At 27.8% G+C, this 21,361-nt stretch overlaps 2 protein-coding genes and 1 long non-coding RNA gene across 4 annotated transcripts in view; 1 reads left to right on the top strand and 2 right to left on the bottom strand.

Annotated features, from left to right (window-relative positions):
* Adsl (adenylosuccinate lyase) overlaps positions 1–21,361 on the top strand; it is a 370,898-nt gene that overhangs the window by 34,699 nt on the left and 314,838 nt on the right. The window lies entirely within an intron of this gene.
* The window catches only part of LOC142330611 (uncharacterized), a 39,549-nt gene that overhangs the window by 6,026 nt on the left and 12,162 nt on the right, over positions 1–21,361 (bottom strand). The window contains exon 2 of the long non-coding RNA XR_012757820.1: positions 1,797–1,916. This is a non-coding gene — a long non-coding RNA (uncharacterized LOC142330611). The remainder of the gene's footprint in view (positions 1–1,796; positions 1,917–21,361) is intronic.
* LOC142329665 (dopaminechrome tautomerase-like) lies at positions 17,114–20,718 on the bottom strand. The gene has a single exon (XM_075374339.1). It carries the CDS (start codon positions 20,667–20,669, stop codon positions 19,374–19,376), a length of 1,296 nt encoding a protein of 431 aa, XP_075230454.1. The 5' UTR covers positions 20,670–20,718; the 3' UTR covers positions 17,114–19,373.

Below are 21,361 nucleotides of genomic sequence, written 5' to 3'. Positions count from 1 at the left end.
CCCTGGAATTCTTTGGTAGTGTACACAAGTAAGTGATCTGTAAAATTCTCAGCCACACCCTTACTCAACAGTGAAGATGTGAATATGGGATGGATGCATTTAATATTATTAAAATACTGCCCTGTTTTTTAGTATTAGAAATATAATTAATGAACAACGACAAAATTTTAAACATTTATTCCACTTTAATGGATTTATTTTTCAATTCAATTTTTTTACAAAAAAAGATTATACAATATTGTTAGAAATTACTTTTTTTAATATTTACTATGTATGTTATTTGACATAACAAAATTAGATAGAAATTTATTTTGATTGTAATGATTTATGAGGTTACTTGCTTGCTACAAATTCTTTATTTACCAATATATTTTGCACTACAACCAGAAAAATTTTATTGAAGCCAATTCATGTTTGAAAAAAGTAATAATAATTTTCTTTCTGATAATAGTTAAAATTAAAATAAATATATATATTTATATATATTCTATAGTTTGTTTCATATTTATAAGAACTCAAAAATAAAAGAAAAACATTTTAAAATTATATTTAATAGATTAGTCCCATTATAATACAAAGCAATTTTAAAATAAACTTTTTGACAAAAAAAGTTTCAAATAATATTATCCCAACCCTAACCTATCTTATGTGACATTAGCATATTAAACTTAAATTTGCATAACCGGTTTTTTATAAATATAATGCTATGTAAAACCTATCTTCATATAAAGTTAAATTTTCAATTTCTTTTAATGGATATTACACTTTTATAAATATTTTAATACGTTTTTTTTTTAATCTTTTACTTTGATAATTATCATTCGTTTTTTATTAGCCTACCATATTTTGCTGTATTATTAATTACTAAATGGTTACAATATGTGAAAATGGTATACAGTGTATTTCATATTAATTTTATTGGTGCTAATATTAATCTCTGCAACAGAATTGAAGTGTAAAATTTCCACACCACATTTTGTCTAGTTAATCAACTTAGAATGAACATCTGGCTATACAAATCCTGTTTAATCCTACAAAAATGAGGAACAGTATTCTTCTTTGTATAAAAAGCCTTTCTTTGTATTTTCCTTTTACAAGCAAAAATATTTCCTTGTAACCACCTACATGTTTGTACTGCTGAATATAACATAACTGAATAGGTCCTCAACATGTTAGTAACCGGCATCTTACAACAGTGATGATTCTATAGTGGAATATCTCTAGCATTCTGGAAATCCAAGGTTATAAACTAAGGTACAATATCAACAGCTTAAGCTACATTTATTTAAGCCATTTCCCGTTGAACATAAGAATAAAATAACTTTAGGTGCAGCTTTATTGTATTCTCTTGACACCCAGTATTCATAATAGTTGATATTATTTCTGATTAAATAAAGAAAATACTGTTTAAAGAATGGGGAAATATGATTTGAAGGGAATAATAACTTTCTTAAGATGTAGGTAAAAGCACTGTGCATGGTGTAAGTGGTGATACCTCAGAATTGTGTGTATGTATACTACAAATTATAAGGAACTGCTCATTGCCCTTCATTGAGCCAACACACAAAAAAATGAACTGATTAAGTAAAACTGGCCCATCTAGAATCAGCAGCATAAAGTCTGTTCTACTTATCTTTGAAACTGATGTAAACAAATATTCTTTGTGGCTTTATCTTTGACCTCACTGAAAATAGTTTGCTTGACATATTCCAATATTATTAAATTATTCATATAATTTAATAACAACATAGAATTAAATTATTTATTTTTAAGTTTGTTAGCTTTATGTTTCTTACCTTTGTTAAGATCTGGTCATAATCAGAAACCAAACAATACATACAGACGTGTATATCAGCCTTGGTTGAAATAGTTTTACTAACCTGATCACACACTAGATCAGTTTATTTACATCAATTCTGAAAATAAATGAAATGGATTATAGTTTCTTATTTAGTATTTTATATTAAATTATGGTAGATTAACTTGGTCTTTGTCACACTTTTTTTTCATTGATGTAGTAACGCAACATCTTTGTGAAAATGTTGAAAAATACTTTGCCACTTATTTATTTAATTAATCATATAGATTATTTCTTTCAAACAAAAAATTGCTCATTATAATAACAAATCTTTGCAAAACATTTTAGTAGATTACAGTACACACATCAGTGTTGATATTTCATAACATCAGTGAAATAACATGATTATTTATCACCACATCAACTGAACATAATTTTACTCTGGACCATTCAAATACAAGATCGAGGGTTCATCCTTTGCTTACTTTTGTTATTGACTAGGATGCTTCTCCAGCTGAATTTATTTAATCCAGTTGAATTTATTTGGAAAAATTCAAGACCACAATATGTCCCTCATGTCACTAACAGAACTGAGAACCATTACATTAGATGCATTTCTTCAATCACTGTTGAACACTGGAAGAGATCAGTATTGAAAATTCAGGAGATAATGGATTCTTACTGGAAAGCAGACGCATTAATGAAAGATGTCATTGAAAGGTAATTATAAATGTGGGGATGGAGAATGATGAGACATCAAGTAAGGAAGATAAATTGGAAATTAATTTTGGTGGAAGTGAAACTGAGTCAATCTCAGAAATTGAGGGTGTTAGCCGATCACAGAAGATAGTTCTACAGAAACTGCAAACAAAACTGATTAAGGACTGTATTGATAGTATTGATTGTTTAATTATTTAGTAAATTAATATAAAAATATTATTTTTTTTTATTTTGCAGCTGTATCTAACTTGTTGCGATTCCATAAGATTAGATGTCCATATGATTACTATCAGTTTTGAATATAATGCTGTGGACTATGATACTGTTTTAGTGAAAGCATTTACTTAATTATATTATTGTAATTAATTGCAAGTTAAATTTATTTAATTTACTAATACAGTAATGTAAATTAATATTTTTAATATTGTATTACTGTAATCAGAAGGAAATTACAAGTTTCAAAAAATACAGTAACCTATTTTTAGAAAACAACAACATTTCTTGTTTAGAATGGATTGACAAGCATGTTACTTTGTTGTAGGACTAACTCCAGACTGTAGTGTTGTGCATTCAAGTCCTAGTAAAGTCAGTTATTTTTACATGGATTTGAATACTAGCTCGTGGATACCAGTGTGTTCTTTGGTGGTTGGGTTAACCACATAACTCAGGAATGGTCGACTGAAACTGTACTGTGACTACACTTCATTTACACTCATACATATCATCCTCGTTCATCCTCTGAAGTATTATCTGAAAGGTAATTACCGGAAGCTAAACAAGAAAAAGAAAGAAAGAAAGACTTTAGTGTCGTGTTATAGCTCCATCTCTGTCTATTGCCAAACAAAACAACATTGTTGCTGTCCTCCACAAGTATGAACTTCGCCTTGTCAACTTGTATGTGGATTTTCAGTTGATAGATTTATAAATGCAGCAGGTGCTAAATCTATATTGTTCTATTTAATCAGTTAGTTTTAATGCGTAGCTAGGGGTTTATGGTGTTTGCTTAGAACTCCTTACAAGATGGAAGGAAGCTATAATCACTAAAAAAAAAGTGCTTACATAGTACTACTTGAATGTCCCTCAGCATTGAGAAGGAACAGTTTGACAGGAAGCTATTGTGTAAAGCACGGTAGGAAAGATTTAAATTCATCATTGAACATTAAGAGTAAGTTAGGGTTATAAATTATTGATATAAAACTTCATATTTAAAAATTGTTTATGAAAAGTAAAAATCTAGAACTAAATGTACATTCTGATAATTAAATTAGTAGAAATAAACATAAATACTGTAACGAAGTATAAAATATAATTAACAAATTGCAATAGATAAAAAGAAAGTAAAAAAAAATAATTTTTACTAATAAATCAAAAACATACAAATTTGCTATGAAAATTTTATGAAGAAAGCTTACAATATAAAATTGATCAAGCTACCCATCTGGAATGACCAATGTAGATGGAGAGTTCTGATGGTAGAGATTATGTAAGGTAACCATTTCCTATGTCATATGAACTGATCATAGCAAATGAGGTTACATTTGAATTTTTTTGGTAATCTTCAGTTATATTTTAATTTTATAAATTCAAGTAATTTATTATTTTTTTAAATTTTGCCTAAGTTAATTGATTAAATAGATCATAATAATCTTATTAATATCTCAATTTAAATTATTTTTAACTTTGTTCTTGGTCATCAGACCACTAGTAGATGACATGTTTCAGGAATAAATTATCACCATCACATGTAAATAATACATGTAATTTAATACATTAGTATGAGTTAATGAAAATGAATTATTAGTTAATGTACATATTACACATAAATGCATAAGTTGACCATGACAAAGTTGTTAATTTACCCTACTCTTTGGTGATGTGCACACTTACTCAACTTTATTTAAACTGAGGTATGTAAATTTTACAAAGGTACTTTTTACTTTCTCATCTACTATAACATAAAATACAATAAGGGAAAGCATTATAGTGGGTCAAAATATTCTGGTACTTAGTTTTTTTTTAATTTCTCAGTATTTTTGGTCTCATCATCCAGAAATGCAACAACAAAAAAAAAGGATGTAATTTTGTATAAATATCAATAGTTGTGTCTGTTTTATATGTTCACATTATTGCGAGTGTTGATGTTTATTTTTCTTAATCTCTCTGGAACAGGTGAATTTATAACCATGAAATTTGGCATGAACTCATATATTTCTGTAAGGTTATTAACACATAATGCATTTTTATGAAATTCAGAAATTATTACATTAGTAGGAGTTGATGAAGATTAACCATTAAAAAATGTACATAATTACACATAACTGCATAAGCTGACAATACAGAGTTTTTTTTTCTTTGGGGTTATGGGCATCAACTACTTTGGTCATTAGCCCTTTTGCCAACCAAAAAAAAGAAAGAAAGACTTAAATTCTTTCACTCTTCACATTAAATTTAAGACTATTAAATCATTCTTCATTACAAACTCAAAAAAATACAAAAATTACAAACTGAAAATTGATTCCTGAACAAATCAAATTTGTTTACCACCTAGGCTTTCCTTTCGGCCAGCCTTTCTTAAATTTTTTTTCCATCCTCCTAATGGCATCTACCTCTGATGACAAGGTGTCTGAGACCTCGAACATGGGATCTTCTTCCTTTTTAGATGCCATTGATGTTCAACTTAGATGGAGCGGTTAGAATGGTTGTTAATGAATTCAGACTTGATGCACTCTTGAATGATATATTTGGGGCAGCTGAAGTACTTGCCTTCTATTAGGTGTCCTGCAGACTTTTGGAGCTGCCATAGCTATGGCAGCTCCAAATATTAGTATTTTTATACAACATGCAGCTGCATGTTGTACAGTAAATGTATCCGATACTTTTTCTAATGTTACTTGCACCTGCATTGCATTAATCTCAGATTTTTTCTGCGCCCTTGCCACACCTTCCTTTGCCTTATGACTGGTCAAAGGACTGATGTCTTTGGCTTTTTCAGATGTCTCCTTATCCTTATGCTCAACATCCATAGGTTTCACTGGTTCTTTTTGTTCAGGAGATTCAATCCTAGAGTCTATGATTTTCTCAATCATGGTAGCAAGGCTTAGTGCAAGAGCAGAAGCAAATGCTCTATGTTAAATTTGTATGAAGAAGGGGCAGCAGGTGCTTCTGCATAAGTCATTGTCAGTTGTAGTGTTCGACTGCTAACAATTTTTCTCGCTTCAGGATAACATTCTTTGCAGCATTTTGACTTCTTGAAACACTGTTTCCAATTTATATACCAGACAGTTTCTTGAACGGTAGTTGTGGTGCCCTTTGTAGTTAATAAAATCTGGAAGATCTTTACACAGATCGCCTTCAAGAGTTTCTACTCCACATATGCAGATTTCTTGTCTTTTGCATCTGACCAATGAGTCAATGTTTTGATGAGTTAAGCATACTATGAGGTTGTACAGATACAGGAACCTCATCGATCTTCTTTAAAATTGAACTTTTTAGCTTTGACTATCGTTTACAGTTCTATGAACAAACTATTAAAAGTCTTGAGAATCTCCTTGACAGGATCACCAGCACAATTTGTAATCTCTCGAGTAATTAAGAATGGGCTGATTTTCTGGAAGTTTCTATTCTTTCTTATAATCACTAGATGTCATGGTCTAGTCACTGTTATTGATGAAAGCTTGTCAACTCTTCAAGTCTTTTCAAATTCTGTCAGTATTTTTATTACATTTCCTCTGGCAAATCGGCTGTTTCTAAAAGAGGGCATTTACGTACACTCTCTGCCACGTTGAGTTGTTCAAGATTTTGCATGATAATTGATCCCTTCTGTAGCAAGGCTAGACACCGGGGTACACCCCCACTCCAGGGCTACTAACTTTGGATGTCCGACCCGGTACTCCGGTGGAACTGGCATATGTCCTAGCAGAGAGTGGATGCGCAATCTCTGCACTGACTCCAGGCTCCTACTCACCGAAGATTTCAGGGCTTCCATGCATCAACATACATGAACACCTTAGCTACATGGTTGTCATTATGCGGAGCATGTGGACGACGGATGGGTCTCCGTTACACCTGCAATAACACCACGCCACATCGCCGGCTCTAAATGCGGTGTAAGTCCATTTCCAAATCATTTTTAATGAACATGATCTACAGGTGACCGAAAAATCCAGTCCACCATAGGGACCTGAAGCTGGAAGAAAGGTTAAAAATGATCACATTTCCAAGGAAAATACTCAGAGCTTCATTAGCTAACTATATGTATTGTACGTATGTACAGCTATTGCCGCCCTGGACGTGGAACGTAGATGCTGTGTTCTGGAATTGTGGATTATCTACAGAGTTATTAATGTATACACTGTTTGGTGATGGCACATTAATTCAACTTGATTTAAACTGACGTATATAAATTTAATTATACTTTTTACTTTCTCAGCTACTATAAGATACAATAATAAAACGTTTTACTGAAAAAGATCATTCTAGAAGTTTTTTTTAAAATACAATCAATTTCCATTAGTTTAGGAAGTAAATAAATAAATAAAATTTTAAGGCCGAAATTTATCTCTGGGAAAATAAACATCATAATTGACATCTTTTCGTATTTGATATATTATTAGGTACACTACACTAAAAACAATTTAATAAATTAAAAATTTCATATAATTCACTTTATTCAGAAATAACTGAAATAATTTATTATGGATTGTATATATTAATTTTATATAGTTTTGTGGTATAGAAGTTATTTTGAAATTTAATTAACATACGTAAATAAATATATGTATTTATAAAACGACTGAAGCTGATTTTTAATTTAAGATATTTTTCATATTTTATTAGTATTTAAACGTTTCACTGTGTTGCAGGTGTTATAAAACTTGGTTAGTATTTGAAATCGTACATTTAATACAGACAAGTTGGAGCAAAACAGTAAAATACATGGTATTAGACGACGATGATACCCTATTGTATACGAATAATAACGAACGTACACCGGTTGATCTCAGTTAAGCGTTATTGCTAGTCTAATGTAATTTTTGTAAAAATTGTGGCCGATTTACCTTTTTAGTGATCAGAATAAATAATATTGTGTGTATCAAGTATTCACTACATTATCTTGTTCAATTTAAGCAATTTTAAAACGAAAACTTACCATGGAAAGGTATCTTCACTATTTCGCATTATGATTATTATTCATTTTTATGTATACGGTGTTTATTGATATTTAACCAATTTAAGAAGCCACTTTTGCAAGTGTGTGTATGTGTGTATGTGTGTGTGTGTGTGTGTGTGTGTGTGTGTGTGTGTGTGTGTGTGTGGGTGGGTGGGTGTGGGTGTGGGTGTGGGTGCACGCGTGCACCTTTTTTTTGTTTAGGATTGTTGATCAGAATGACGTTAATTGAGGTTAATAATGCTGAACACTGTCCTGTGGCATAATTAATTTCATTTAATTAAAAAACTTTTTAAAGAAAAAAAATATCTGATCACTTTACTTTGAACTAAATTTTCAAATGAAAATTTTTGTTTTATAAGTAGAATAAATACTTAAACAAATAATAATAGTAATTTACAGCATTAAAAATTGCAACAGAAGAAAACTGATCTTTTGGTTTCTAATTTGAAAAAATATCTGAATTGTACATTCATAATTTTCAGAATTTTTGTAGAACCAACTGCCAATTCAAAATAAATGAATTTTTTACATTTTCTGATTAACATGTCTGTTAAATATTGTACTATGAAGAGGCCCTATAAAATAAATAATATATTAAATAGTATTCTACAGTTCTTCCTTATGTTGCATTTCCAAAGAACTTTATTAACCATGTCTAAATGAAAATAGTTTGTTTCTCTGAAAAATATTTAAAAATTTATTTACAAATCTTCATACACAAGAAAAAAAAAATTGCCATATATGATAATGTTTTTCCAAATCCTCCCTTAATGATAAAATTTTTCTTTTCTTAAAGAAAATTACCTTTTAGGTTCGCAGTTTATGTAATCAAGAACAGCAGTTCAGGGAAAATTAAAATTTATATCCTTAAAACTTTTAATAGAATTATCTTTAGATGCTTAATTTAAAATGCATGTGCTATATAAATAACATTTTTTAACTAAACTTAGGAACAGACTGGAATCTTGATTGTTTTTCTTTTTAATATAACCACAATAATTCTAAAATAATATAATATAGAGCTCAATAGGATAAGCAACTCGCATTTTAATAGTTGTGTTGCAGGGAGAACTGTAATCAGAGTTCTGTTTGCAGATGATCATTAGGAGTGTATAATTATTTAGATTACAGAAAGTTGCTGATAAAGCTATCTTATATATAATGTAAGATTTTAGTTAGTACCTAAAGGTTATGTATTTTTTGGATGAGAATCAATTACATAAAAAATTATTATAGTTAATCCATTGAATAAATGATTCATTGTCTTTAAGTTGCTCGGTTATGAAATTTTTTATTAAGAAAAAATAGAAAATTATAAAAAGATGAAGGTTGAATTATATAAATGAAGTAATTAAGAGAAAATTCAAAAACAAAATTTGTTAGTAGTACATCTATAATGATATACAAAGTTATTTCTGTCCTAATGTAGTTATACAGAAGTGACATATAAACATGATGTCAGCAAAAAAATCAGTAACAAAAATGCAGAAATGACATTTCTATGGACTGGTTTTGAAGAAATAATGATAAAAAGAAGTTAGAGGTATACAATTTGAAAAAACCTTCAATATTATCATCTGATATAGATAGGTAGATAATGAGCATAGAATATCAGAAAGCAGACTGTCATATTTAATATTCAATAATGTCATTAAAGGTAGAAGGTGTTTAGGAAACACGATGATAAGATGATGAGATCATTTATGCAGTAGAAATAGACAAAAACATAAATATATGAAGATAAAGAAGAAAAACTATAATTTAAATCTCATCATTATTAAATATTTATTATACTTATATGTATTCCCATCTTAAGTGTAATATCATCACTTGGGGTTTCCTAAAGTCAGAACTAATTTTCAAGATACAATGCACTGTCGGATCATTTTTCAATGCCCGTTATTACAAATGTTATTGACTGGATATTTAAAAAATTAAAAATATTAAGTTATCCTTGTGTTTATGAATGTGTAATCTTTGCTAAAATAAATAGTCATTTATTCTTTTAAAAAATAACAATATCCACCACTATAATATCAGACAACAAGATTGTTTTCTTTGTGACTTAATACAATACTTTGGCTTACAAGTGTTACTATGATTCCATTGGCATTTTTAATAAACTATTGAAGCAATTCAAAAAATCTTTCCACCAATTGATTATAAAATACAATTAAAGGTATTTATTTTAAAGAAACAAATAGCTCTGTTGATGAATTTTTAAATATTGATTTTTTTTTTTTAAACCCAAATCCCAATTAATTGCACATAAATATGCATTGCGAATTATTTTTAGTTACTTTTATATTTAGTATCTTCATGTAATTTACTTCAACATTTTTCTTATGTTTATATTTTAAATAATTAATATGGACTTTAATAACATCTATTTTTATTTTACAATTAATTATGTATTTTGATAAATGATCCTTTGATCAATGTTTTACAAAGTTTCTCTTGATCCACCCAGGCAAGCGTTACTTTTACTTCTGTGACTAATTTTACTAGTTACTTTTTATATCTGTGAAGTAGCGTATCTACTCATTCCTGATGTGATGTGTATTATGTATCAATCAAAATACTTGAGGAAAGATACTGACCCTCAAGTACTTTTACATGGTGAACCAGTTGAAGGATGTACACAGATTAAATTTTTGGAATGTGGTTTGACCAACGACTAACATGGATAATACATTTAAAGGAGCTGAAGGTAAAATGTTTAAAAATATTGGACATGCTGAGAGTTTTATCCACTATTCGATCGGGAGCTGATTGAGTATGTATGTTGCACTTCTACCGAGCTCTAGTGCATACTCGCTTGGACTATGACTGTGGCTTATTCGTCCGCTTGGTCCACCGTTCTTAGAATGCTAGATTCCATCCATCATTCATCCATCTTGCTGCAGGTGCTTTTCGTTCAAGCCCTGTGGTAAGTCTACTGGTGGAAAGTGGTGAGCAATCCCTTCTGAATAGACTGAATCAAATGATCTGCACTTATATTACCTTATTACTACCTTGTATTAAAGTGCAACAAAATCATCCGACGTTTGATGCGGTATTCTCTAATCAACATCTGATTCAATACCAAGAACAGCTGATATCTACTGTTCCACTAGGCATCAGAACTTACCGCCTTTTTTCAGCTTTAAATATACAGTTACCTGCAGTCCTTACTGTTGCTCCATGTTATTACCCTCCTTGGCAGCCTTCTCTTGTTAATTACTATTTTGATCTTTGTTAGTATAATAAAAAGAACACAAATTCTGTTATCTTGCAAAAATAATTTTATAATATTATGAATACCATGAATCCTGATATTACAGTTTATACAGATGGCCCCAGAAAAACATTAATTCTGTTGGTTATGATTTCGTGGTTTGCAACAGAACATACATGTTTGGCCTTTTTAGTGCCACCAGTATTTTTGTTGCAAAACTGTATGTCATTAATAAGGCCTTACTTATAGTTAGCCCAAAATTTCAGCATTTCCTGTTTGCTCAGATTCCATGAGTGACTTACAGGCAATTAGTGACGTACACTCCAGACACTCCATTGTTTATTAGATTCAGTGTGTTATTTCACAAATGACTAGATGTAATACAACAGTGAACTTCTGCTGGATCCCCAGCCATGTAGGAATTTCAGGCAGTAAGTGTGCAGATAGTGCAGAAAAAGAGGCTTGGTTTCAGCTTCTTATTACCAGTTGCATTGCTTCTAACGATCTTGTCTGTTTCTTGAAGAGGGTAGTTCATGTTGATTGGCAAAGTGAATGGGATGCCACCATGAATAATAAACTTTGCCCAATTAAAAACACTGTTTTTAATTGAGGTCCTGATGCGGAAAGAACTGTTGAGAGGAGGTTATTATTTGCCATTTGTAAGTCGGGCACACTAGGCTCACTCACTGATATCTGATGACTCAAATAGATGCACCAGTTTGTGCTAGCTGCGATTACAAAATAACAGTGCACTACATCCTTTTGAATTGAATTTTTTATGTGATGTTGCATCACAGGTTTACACTAGGGCTAATCTACAAATTATTCTAGGAAATAATGAAATGTAGTTTTCTGCTGTTTTACAATTTCTTAGGGCCGTCCATTTACATTCAAAATATATAAATTACTGTAGTGTTTTCCAAATATTCATGCCATTTCCTGTAAATCAGTATTGTTTTGATATATATAATGTGATATATCTCTGTGTTTTTATTTCGCTTTTAGCATGCATTACAAGCTATTTACTTTGATAATATATTTTTGCGTTTCTGGGTTTTCAATTTTTAATTTTTCAGTTTTTAACATTTATTTGGTACAACAAATATATCATGCCCAGGTAATGATAACAAGAAAGTGTTTTTTGCCCTGAAAAAAATTCAATCAAAATAAAAGATTTTTTAAATTTATTTCACTTTTTGTCGTTTTTTTTTTTTAATTTATACAAAATAAAAATAAGGATTATGTATGAAAAAAAAATTTCTTTAACTATATGTACAGACAATTTCTATTACATTATTATATATTCATAAAATAATACAAATTGAAAAATTTGTTATGAATATTCAAACTATAAATATATAATTACAAAAAATAGTGATATAAAATAATTCTTAACTATTTACAATATAAACAATGTAAGTTTTTAATAAAATAATTACAATAATAGTAATAAAAATTGCTACCACACAGAAAAATCTCTTAAATTAAAATAACTATGATTCTATTTTTTATTTATTTATTGAACCAAAAAAAAAAAAAACATGTGTTTACAACAGGTTAAAAAATATATATATATAATTACCCAGGACTTGTTTGGTTTGATTACATGCTGAAATTTCATGAACTGGTGGCCAGTTGGCCAGTTATGTACAGAAATGGTTAGATAAAATAAATTTTAATTACTGTCCTAAAAACAAAGGCATTCAAATTTAGAGATTTTTACTGTGATTATAATTTTGTAATAAAAGTGGTTTTAATGAAGTGTTATTAATTACAATAACGTATTAAATTCTAATTAAAGTAATACTTATTTTAAGTGAAATCACATTATTGATTTCTTACCTCATATATAATTGATGTGTTATTATTTATATGTATATATGTATTAACTTAATATTAAAACTTATAATTATAGAAAAAGAGTATTCATTATTAAAATAATTAGAGAAAACATTATAAATATTTAAAAATAATCTGTAAGTTTTTATATAAAATTATATATATATAAATTATTTATATCAATATTAAGTGGTAACAAAACAGGTAGTACTTTTTACAATATTAATAATTAACGTAAGTATCCTGCCTAGTCTTACACTTTCATTAAAGTTGTGAAATTTTATTGAACTATAATATTACACATTTTGCAGATTGCTTATGTTTTTATTCTCTTTTTATATTATTTAATTTTTGAATTTATATTTTTAGTAATACTATGTTGCAAAATATATATATAATTTTTACTTTAAAGTATCAAACACAAAAAGTTCATACTATAATACAATAATATTTATTTGTCTACTTAAATCATTTTATTATTTTAAATTAGTAATTAAAAATAATGTAAAAATATTAAAATTGCAGTAATAATTTAAATGAACAACATTTATCTTTATGTTGTTTATTTGAACTATAAATTAACCAAATGGGCTTATCATAAATTTTATTTTTATAAATTAACCTCATAACAGGTTGTCTTTGGTTGTTGGGGTTTAATTAACAATACTTTCTCAAATTTGATTGACTTTTTTTTAACAACCCTCTTGCATAGATATCATCTTCATGTCAAAGAGTATTAAATTAATTATCTGTGCAGCTATTATATTTTAGGAATGAAATAAGATCTTTAAGTCAGTATTATCATTGTATTTTTTTTTTTAATTACCTTAGGTATGCAGTTTCAAATTTATTTTAATTCAAAAGGCATAATGAATGAAATGTTAAATGGAAAATTATCAGATCCTTGAGAAAAATTAAATTTGTATCTAATTTAAAGGTCAGGTAGGTCTTATATTGGTCTATTCTGAGTTCTGAATATTCAAAAGATTAATCATTGAGGTAGTGGGAGGAGAAGGTGTTTATTGTTGGTAGATGATTAATTCATCGCATAATCTTTAAGTTTGCATAAGATAATATAGAATGGAAGCTTTATAGCACATAGAAATCTCATCCTCAACCAGGATTTAAACTTGGGACCTTTCAGAATAAAGGTGAGAAACTGCCATTCTGCTATTTCAAGTTAGCCAAGCTAAATTAAAAAAAGTTTAAAAAAATATTTATTGCTTCATATTGCTAATGCTTCATTAGAGATCTCTAACCACACTGAATAAGCGAATTTACCTAACAATTGAAATGCATTTTTGGATATATGCCAATTAAAATTTTTTTTTTTAAATATGCATTGTACAAATACTGGTAGTGCACTTGCATGCCTTAACAATCATCTTCATAAATTAATTACATGGAGCCTGGATTTTCGTCATTCAAGTACAGAGCATACAAGTTGGTTTTGTGTACTCTGAGAAATGGTATATTACATTTATGTAAACTGCCTCTTGATATAGTTATTTACATAGCTTGCATTAATATTATCAGCTTTCAGGTGTAATTTAATGTTAATTTATCTTTTTAACTGGAATTTCAGATATAAGCATATATTATATTAAGTGAAATAAATGAGTCGTTATGTATAAAGACTGACAGCTTGTTAATATTCTATACAAAATTATGCTCATAGATTCATATAATTTTCTTCCCAATCTATTTTATTTTTTGAAATTTGTTATTTTAATTTATTCTCTCTATTAACAGTTGATACTAACAAAGAAAAACAGGTTTTTCCCTTTTTTAAATTTAAATTTAACAATTTTGTAATGGTTAAAATTTTGAATGCAGATTTTCTTTCATCCTTCATTATTCTATAATAACCGTATCTGTAAAATGTTATCACAACAGAAAAATTGATTTGGTTTTTAAAATTCTCTCAACAAAACATCAGTGATTTAATAATTATCAAACAAAAAACGTTTTTTTTTGTTGACATCAATTAATACTATTCTATTTTTTATCATGTAATCAATTTTATTAAAATTATTATAATTATAATAGTTTAATTATATTACTTCTATAGATATCGATCCAATCATAGCAACTTTTCTATCTTTATTATTTTTTTCAGAAAATGTCACAAAAAAAAATTGCACTTGAAAATTGATAATATTTAATTTTTTTTTGAAATTTAATTCTGCTAATTACTATTTAAAAGTACACTACTATGTGTGGAAATCAACCTGAAAGTGCTGATGACCAGTTCAGACCAATATGAATGTGCTTTTTTTATGCATAAGTTACTAATTTTGGTTTGATCTAAATAAATATCCTTAACCAAGAGTTATGGATAAATTGTCAATTCCTTTCCATCCTTAAAATACATATTTTACATTGATTATAATAAATAAAGTTTGTTATAATGTAAAAAAAAGATAGATTTAACTGCACTTTTATTTATCAGATTAATATTTAGCATCAAAAAAACAAAAGGATCAATATATAATTCTAAATTTTAATTATTTTAACAAAAATTTAATAAATTTGTAATTTGAATATTAAAATAATTATTTTCATGTCAATTTATATTTAACTAGATTTTATGTGTAAGATTTTAATGAAAGGTGTTATCCTTAAGCAAACAAAAGTGTGTAACACATGTATACATAGTACAGGTAGTTTTGTATTTTATTGGGCGAGTGGACACACATTGAGAATAATAAAAGTTTCAGTACAAATTGTTGTGTGTCATTGACCCCATTTTTAATCATCTTAGAGCTAAATTTTAATTTGATTGTTACTAATTATATTGAGGCTTTTGTGTTTACATCTGTGTGCATGTGCAAGTAAGTGAATGAGTGTGTGTTCATAAATATTTATAGCATTGTACCATTCAATGAAAATAAAGGTTTATATAAACACACACACACACACACACACACACACACACACACACACACACACACACATTCATAGATGCACATATGTGTTGTGTAAAATAAATTAGCTATTGTGATTTAAAACATGATATTGTAAATTGATGAGATCTCATTCTTTTATATATACAATGTATATATATATTTTTTTTGAGTACTGAAAAGTGTCTTCAAAAGAAATAATTGTAGTTTTTTTTAGTTTTGATATTAGATAATATATATTATCATAGTGAAAGATACTGTGTCCTGCTTGAAATAAATTATTAGAAATAATTGATTTTTTCATGACTTATTTATTAACAAACTGCTGTCCTACTTTTTTTTTTTATAACACTATTTGCAGTTATTGCTCCATATATTTAGTTTATTATTTATAGTAAAATTTATTGCTTGTGAACTTTGTATTTGATAAAGTTATTAATATACAGAGTTAAATACTTTAATGTAGTTTGAAAAGTTTTTTTTCACATAAAGGTTATTCACCTAGAATATCTAAACAACCTTTCTGGTCGTTTATCCATTAAAAATAAAAAAATAATTCTAAACTGAATTGTTACTTGAAAGTTATTACTGGACATTTAATATCATAAGATATTTTAAGTAAACTTAATGCAGTAATAAGATGAGTTAATAGTAGTAGATTATTATTTATATTATAGTATGTATTATTATCATTACTTTTCCTACAATTGCTATTTATTTTTTATTTGCATGTTTCTTTCATTAGTCCATCCTTATCATTATTATCCTTAGTTTATTAATATTTTTATTGGGTATCTAATTACTAATATATAATATTTTCATAAAATTAATGACATAATAAAATAAATATAAGATTGATTGAAAATACTGACATATTATATTATTATGAAAATAAAACATATTTTAACATAAATTAATTAATTTAGAACAGATTTCTTTTTCCTTAATTAACTAGAAATAATTTTTTCAGATATATATTTTACTTGAACATATTTATGCATTGAATAACTAGTAATGTGTAGAAAGATTTATAAATATAAAATGTAAGAGTAGTAAAAGAATACATTAAGTGCTGTATGTTTTAAGATGTAATTTTTATAAATGGATTTCATTAAAAGGGAAAGAAAATTATGCAAATAACATTTAATATTATATTTGTTGTCATATGTGAATGGTAATTTGAACTTTTCAATGCTAACATCAGCTATTATAAAAAACCAACAATAGAGTTGTATTAATAGAGATATTTTTTAAATTTCTGTAACATTTATATTGTAAAATTTTTAATCCACTTAAGAGAAAATTTAACATTACTTTTATTTTCTGATGCATGTTTTAATAGATATTTTAAAAACCACCCTTTTGGGTCAAATGGTAACATCTTTAATCCAAGTGGTTTATTGTTTGGATCCTAATCAGGACAGTTATAAAACATAAAATAATTGAGAGAAGCTGGTTGCCTGAGAAAAAATATTATACAGAGGGGTAAAAAATCATTTAAACCAAGTTTAAATTATGTAGTATGGTTTTTCAGAAATTAAATAAAATAAATTTATATATACATATATAAATAACCACCTTGAGAGTAAAATGAATGATTGTGTCGCTCACATACAGCAGAATGTGCTTTCACTGTATCTTGTAACATGACCATTTAAAATAAAAAAATTTAAATACTAAAACACTTTTTATATCGTATTTTTTCATAATAAAGACTGTTGATGGCCTGGTCTCTCTTTTCTGTTTAGCCTCCGGTAATTACCATTCAGATAATACTTCAGAGGATGAATGAGGATGATATGTATGAATGTAAATGAAGTGTAGTCTTGTACAGTCTCATTTCAACCATTCCTAAGATGTGTGGTTAATTGAAACCCAACCACCAAAACTACCTAATATTCAAATCCGTGTAAAAATAACTGACTTTACTTGGACTTGAACAAAGGAACTCTTGACTTCCAAATCAGCTGATTTGAGAAGACGCGTTCACCATTAGACCAACCCGGTGGGTTCCTGTTTAGCCTCTGGAACCACTGTAAGTTGTTACTTCAGAGGATGATATGATGAATGTAAATGAAGTGTAGTCTTGCATACTCTCAGGTCGAACATTCCTGAGATGTGTGGTTAATTGAATGAAACCCAACCACCAAGGAACACTCGCATCCACAATCTAGTATTCTAATCCATATAAAAGTAACTGCCTTTAGTAGGATTTGAAACTTAGAACTCTCAACTTCAAAATAAGTTGATTTGCAATGATGAGTTCACCATTAGACAAACCTGGTAGGTTTGACATCGTGGTCTAGGCTGATATAAAATGTATTTCCAAGTTAATACGATAGTTAATTAAAAAATCTATTGGTGGTTATTAAATTTGTTTAAATTTATATATATATATATATCTGTGTATTTGTGCGTGTGTGTGTGTGCGCACGCACGCATGTGTATACTCTATTTTGTGAGGAATATATTTTTCTTTTGTTTTTATACCAAAATATCTCAGTTTTTCCAATACAGTGATTTTTATTAAAAGGCTTCTGCCACATTCAAAACGTTTTTGTTCATTTTTCTTTATACTAATTAAAACGTTTTGAAATTTCTTTTCAAAATGATCCAAGCCGGGCAAAAAACATAATATAATTGAGGGAAGTTTGTTTTTACCAAAGAAAAAAGATTATATAAAGAGGTAAAAATAAACCACGATATAAAATTAAAATTATGTAGTATGATTTTTCCAAATTAAACAAAAAAATTTTAAATAAAATTATAAAAATATTATTTTAGATATTTTTCTTTAATCGTATTTTTACTCTTCTACTAATTAGTCTGAAAATATTTTTTTGTCATTATTATTCAATTTACAAGCCATTACATAATGAGTATTTCTTTTGACAAACATTAATTAAGCTATATATTTTTTTGCTTGTGTGTCTGAAAGTGATAAATATTTTTAAATTAGTAATCTTTATTTATTTATTTAATGATTATATTTTTATTTATTTACATCTTGAGATAATTTTGTTTTTCTAATTAATTCCATTTTTCTTTGTTCTTGCATGTTTATAATCTTTTTAATTTAATTTTTAATCTTTTAATTCATGTGTGTAATTTATTTACTTTAATAAATACAAATATATAGATTTTGATATTAAAAATATTTATTATTTAAAATAATATATATATATATTCATATACGTAAAAATAACATCTTTTTTAATGCACATCCATTGATATATTAAATATAACATCTTTGGTAAAAATAGATTTTAATTATCCAAATAATAACCAATTCATAAAATAATAACTTAGTAGCATTTAATATATTATATATTAATTTTATTTAAAAAAATGCTAATAATAATAATAATAATAGTTTTTGTAAATAATTGTATGTTACATGAAAACTTAAAATTGTACTAATCCATAATTTTATTTATGATTTTATTATAAAATTATAGATCGACAGATTCCTATTTTAACTACAAAAACTATTAACAGTAGAATTAATTTAATTAGATTAGTTACATTTTACTTTTGTAATTAAATTTTAAGTAAAATTTATGAATTATTTATGTTACAGGAAAAAAAAATTATAACTATTTTTACAATTTATTAAATATCATTGACAGCAATATATAATTTTATACAGTGCAATAATAATAGTTCTATTTTTTTTCAAACTCTTAAATTTGTAATATAAAATTTTAAAAAAGAATTTAGTTTTTAGATTAATTTTTTATGAAAAAATAATAATACGGTGTTTAGTGTTATTAATAAAGAATTATTTATATAAGTCGTTGAAGAAGTGTTTTCATGAGGTTGTTGTGTGTAACCATTACTGTATAAATATGAATTTGTACCTGTATATGCCTTAATTAAACGAAAGTTAGGTACTTCTAAATTAATTCGATTTTCAAGATACGTTTGAAATCTATTTGATATTACCCATAAACTACCTTGGCTATCAAAACCGAATGAACTCGGCCATTGTAATAACGATTTGTCTTCCGTTATAATATGTTGACCGGTCGGAAACGGATCTTTTGATGAATTCCATTTAGCGATAGCATCTCGTTCTAGTAAACCAAAATATAAAACGTGCTTAGAATCTAATATCATACTGGACGTCGGACTGGCTTTTCTACCGAGATCACGGATCGACGTCGACACGTCACCCGGTTCATCTATAACCGATAAATGAACCGAATATAAATGATAACTAGTTACCGGACTGAAATATAATACTTGATCTGGTATCGATAAAGCCAAACCGCCGATATTTTGGTGTAAATTTACTTCGGTACCGTTCACTATAAAACTACCTAATGATGGATCCGAATGCATAGCTATACCCCCGGTCACTTTGTACGATTTACCATCGCGGTAAACTATAATACCCGGTTCGTATTCGCTCGAGTCACTTATAAATGCCGTTTTTGTTTTCGGATCGACTACGATATCGAAAAGCACACTGTCTCTATTAACCACATCATCCGGAAATATATATGTTAATATATGTTCCTTTTTATCGATATTAAATAATATTAATTTCGGCGGGCAAATTCGATTCGGAATGGTTAATTCGTTTACAGTACCTGTATCGATTATCCATAATATACCTTCAGGATCTATTTCAGTAGCGTGTACGTTGCGAAGACAGGAACAATTATTTACATCTTGCCAATCCCACGAAGGAAACGGTTCTAATCTGGGCGACGCACTGGGACCTCTAGGAATAGACGGTACAGTTGCAACAGTCGCCGGTACACCTTCTTTCCATCTAGGTAATGTTAAAAAAACATGATTTTTCCAGACTTTAATACCACTAATTATATTATTTTCCGGTATATACCTTCTATTAATAAACGCATCCAATTTGGCGTTATCATCTTTCCATGTAAAATCTAATTTATACCATTCATAAACGACTCTAAATTCTTCAACCGATACGCATTTAATTTCGTTTATAATATTTATACAGATTAAAAATGAAAAACACAGTGATAGTAAAAGATTCATCTTACATCGGCTTTGTTTACACTAACAGCACAAACGATCGACTGGCGGTCTGTTGATCCCTGTCAAATAGTCCGGGCGAGAGCTTTTTACGTTGCCAACATAATAACCTAAAATTTCTCCACCGTTTAATATCACTTTTAAACCCGCACCCGGTATAACCACTTTTATTCGTTCCTATAGATATCCTACCGTATTCGTTTAGAGAGAAACAAAGTGGGAGAAGGTGAACCAACGTATAAGTTGTGTGTATATATATATATATATATAAAACAACTTTCAATTTATTTTTCTTTATTTATTTTCTCAAATATCAACCCCATATCTTTCTATTTTTATTTATTACGTTGTAATCTCAAAAATAAATATTTTTATATAGTTAAAATAAAAAAAAACTGACAACAAAGATGTAATACTTTTCTGACATTGGTTATATATTCTTAATAGTGGAAAAATAAATTATACATGAAAAAAGTTACCTAAGATTTCTTTTTTGGGGTGGGGGTAATTTATGATGACGTTTTGTTGTAAAATTAATAGTATATGTTTAAATAAGTCAAAAAGAGTTAAAAATGTAAAAAATCTGTATTTTTTTAATTTTTGTATGCTTCTCCATTTCTAAAATTATCTTCCAAGAAAAGTTACTGAGTTTTACGTTTACTATGTTAATTGAAAGAAACTAAAAAAAATCCACT

The sequence above is a fragment of the Lycorma delicatula genome, chromosome 9, assembly GCF_047948215.1.
Source record: "Lycorma delicatula isolate Av1 chromosome 9, ASM4794821v1, whole genome shotgun sequence".
Lineage (NCBI taxonomy): Eukaryota > Metazoa > Arthropoda > Insecta > Hemiptera > Fulgoridae > Lycorma > Lycorma delicatula.
Note: the sequence above shows the minus strand (reverse complement) of the source record. Positions and strands in the feature narration are given on the sequence as shown.

Bases quoted from the DNA above. Each gene is read 5' to 3' on its own strand.
- LOC142329665 (XM_075374339.1), bottom strand. From the start codon at position 20,669: ATGAATCTTTTACTATCACTGTGTTTTTCATTTTTAATCTGTATAAAT.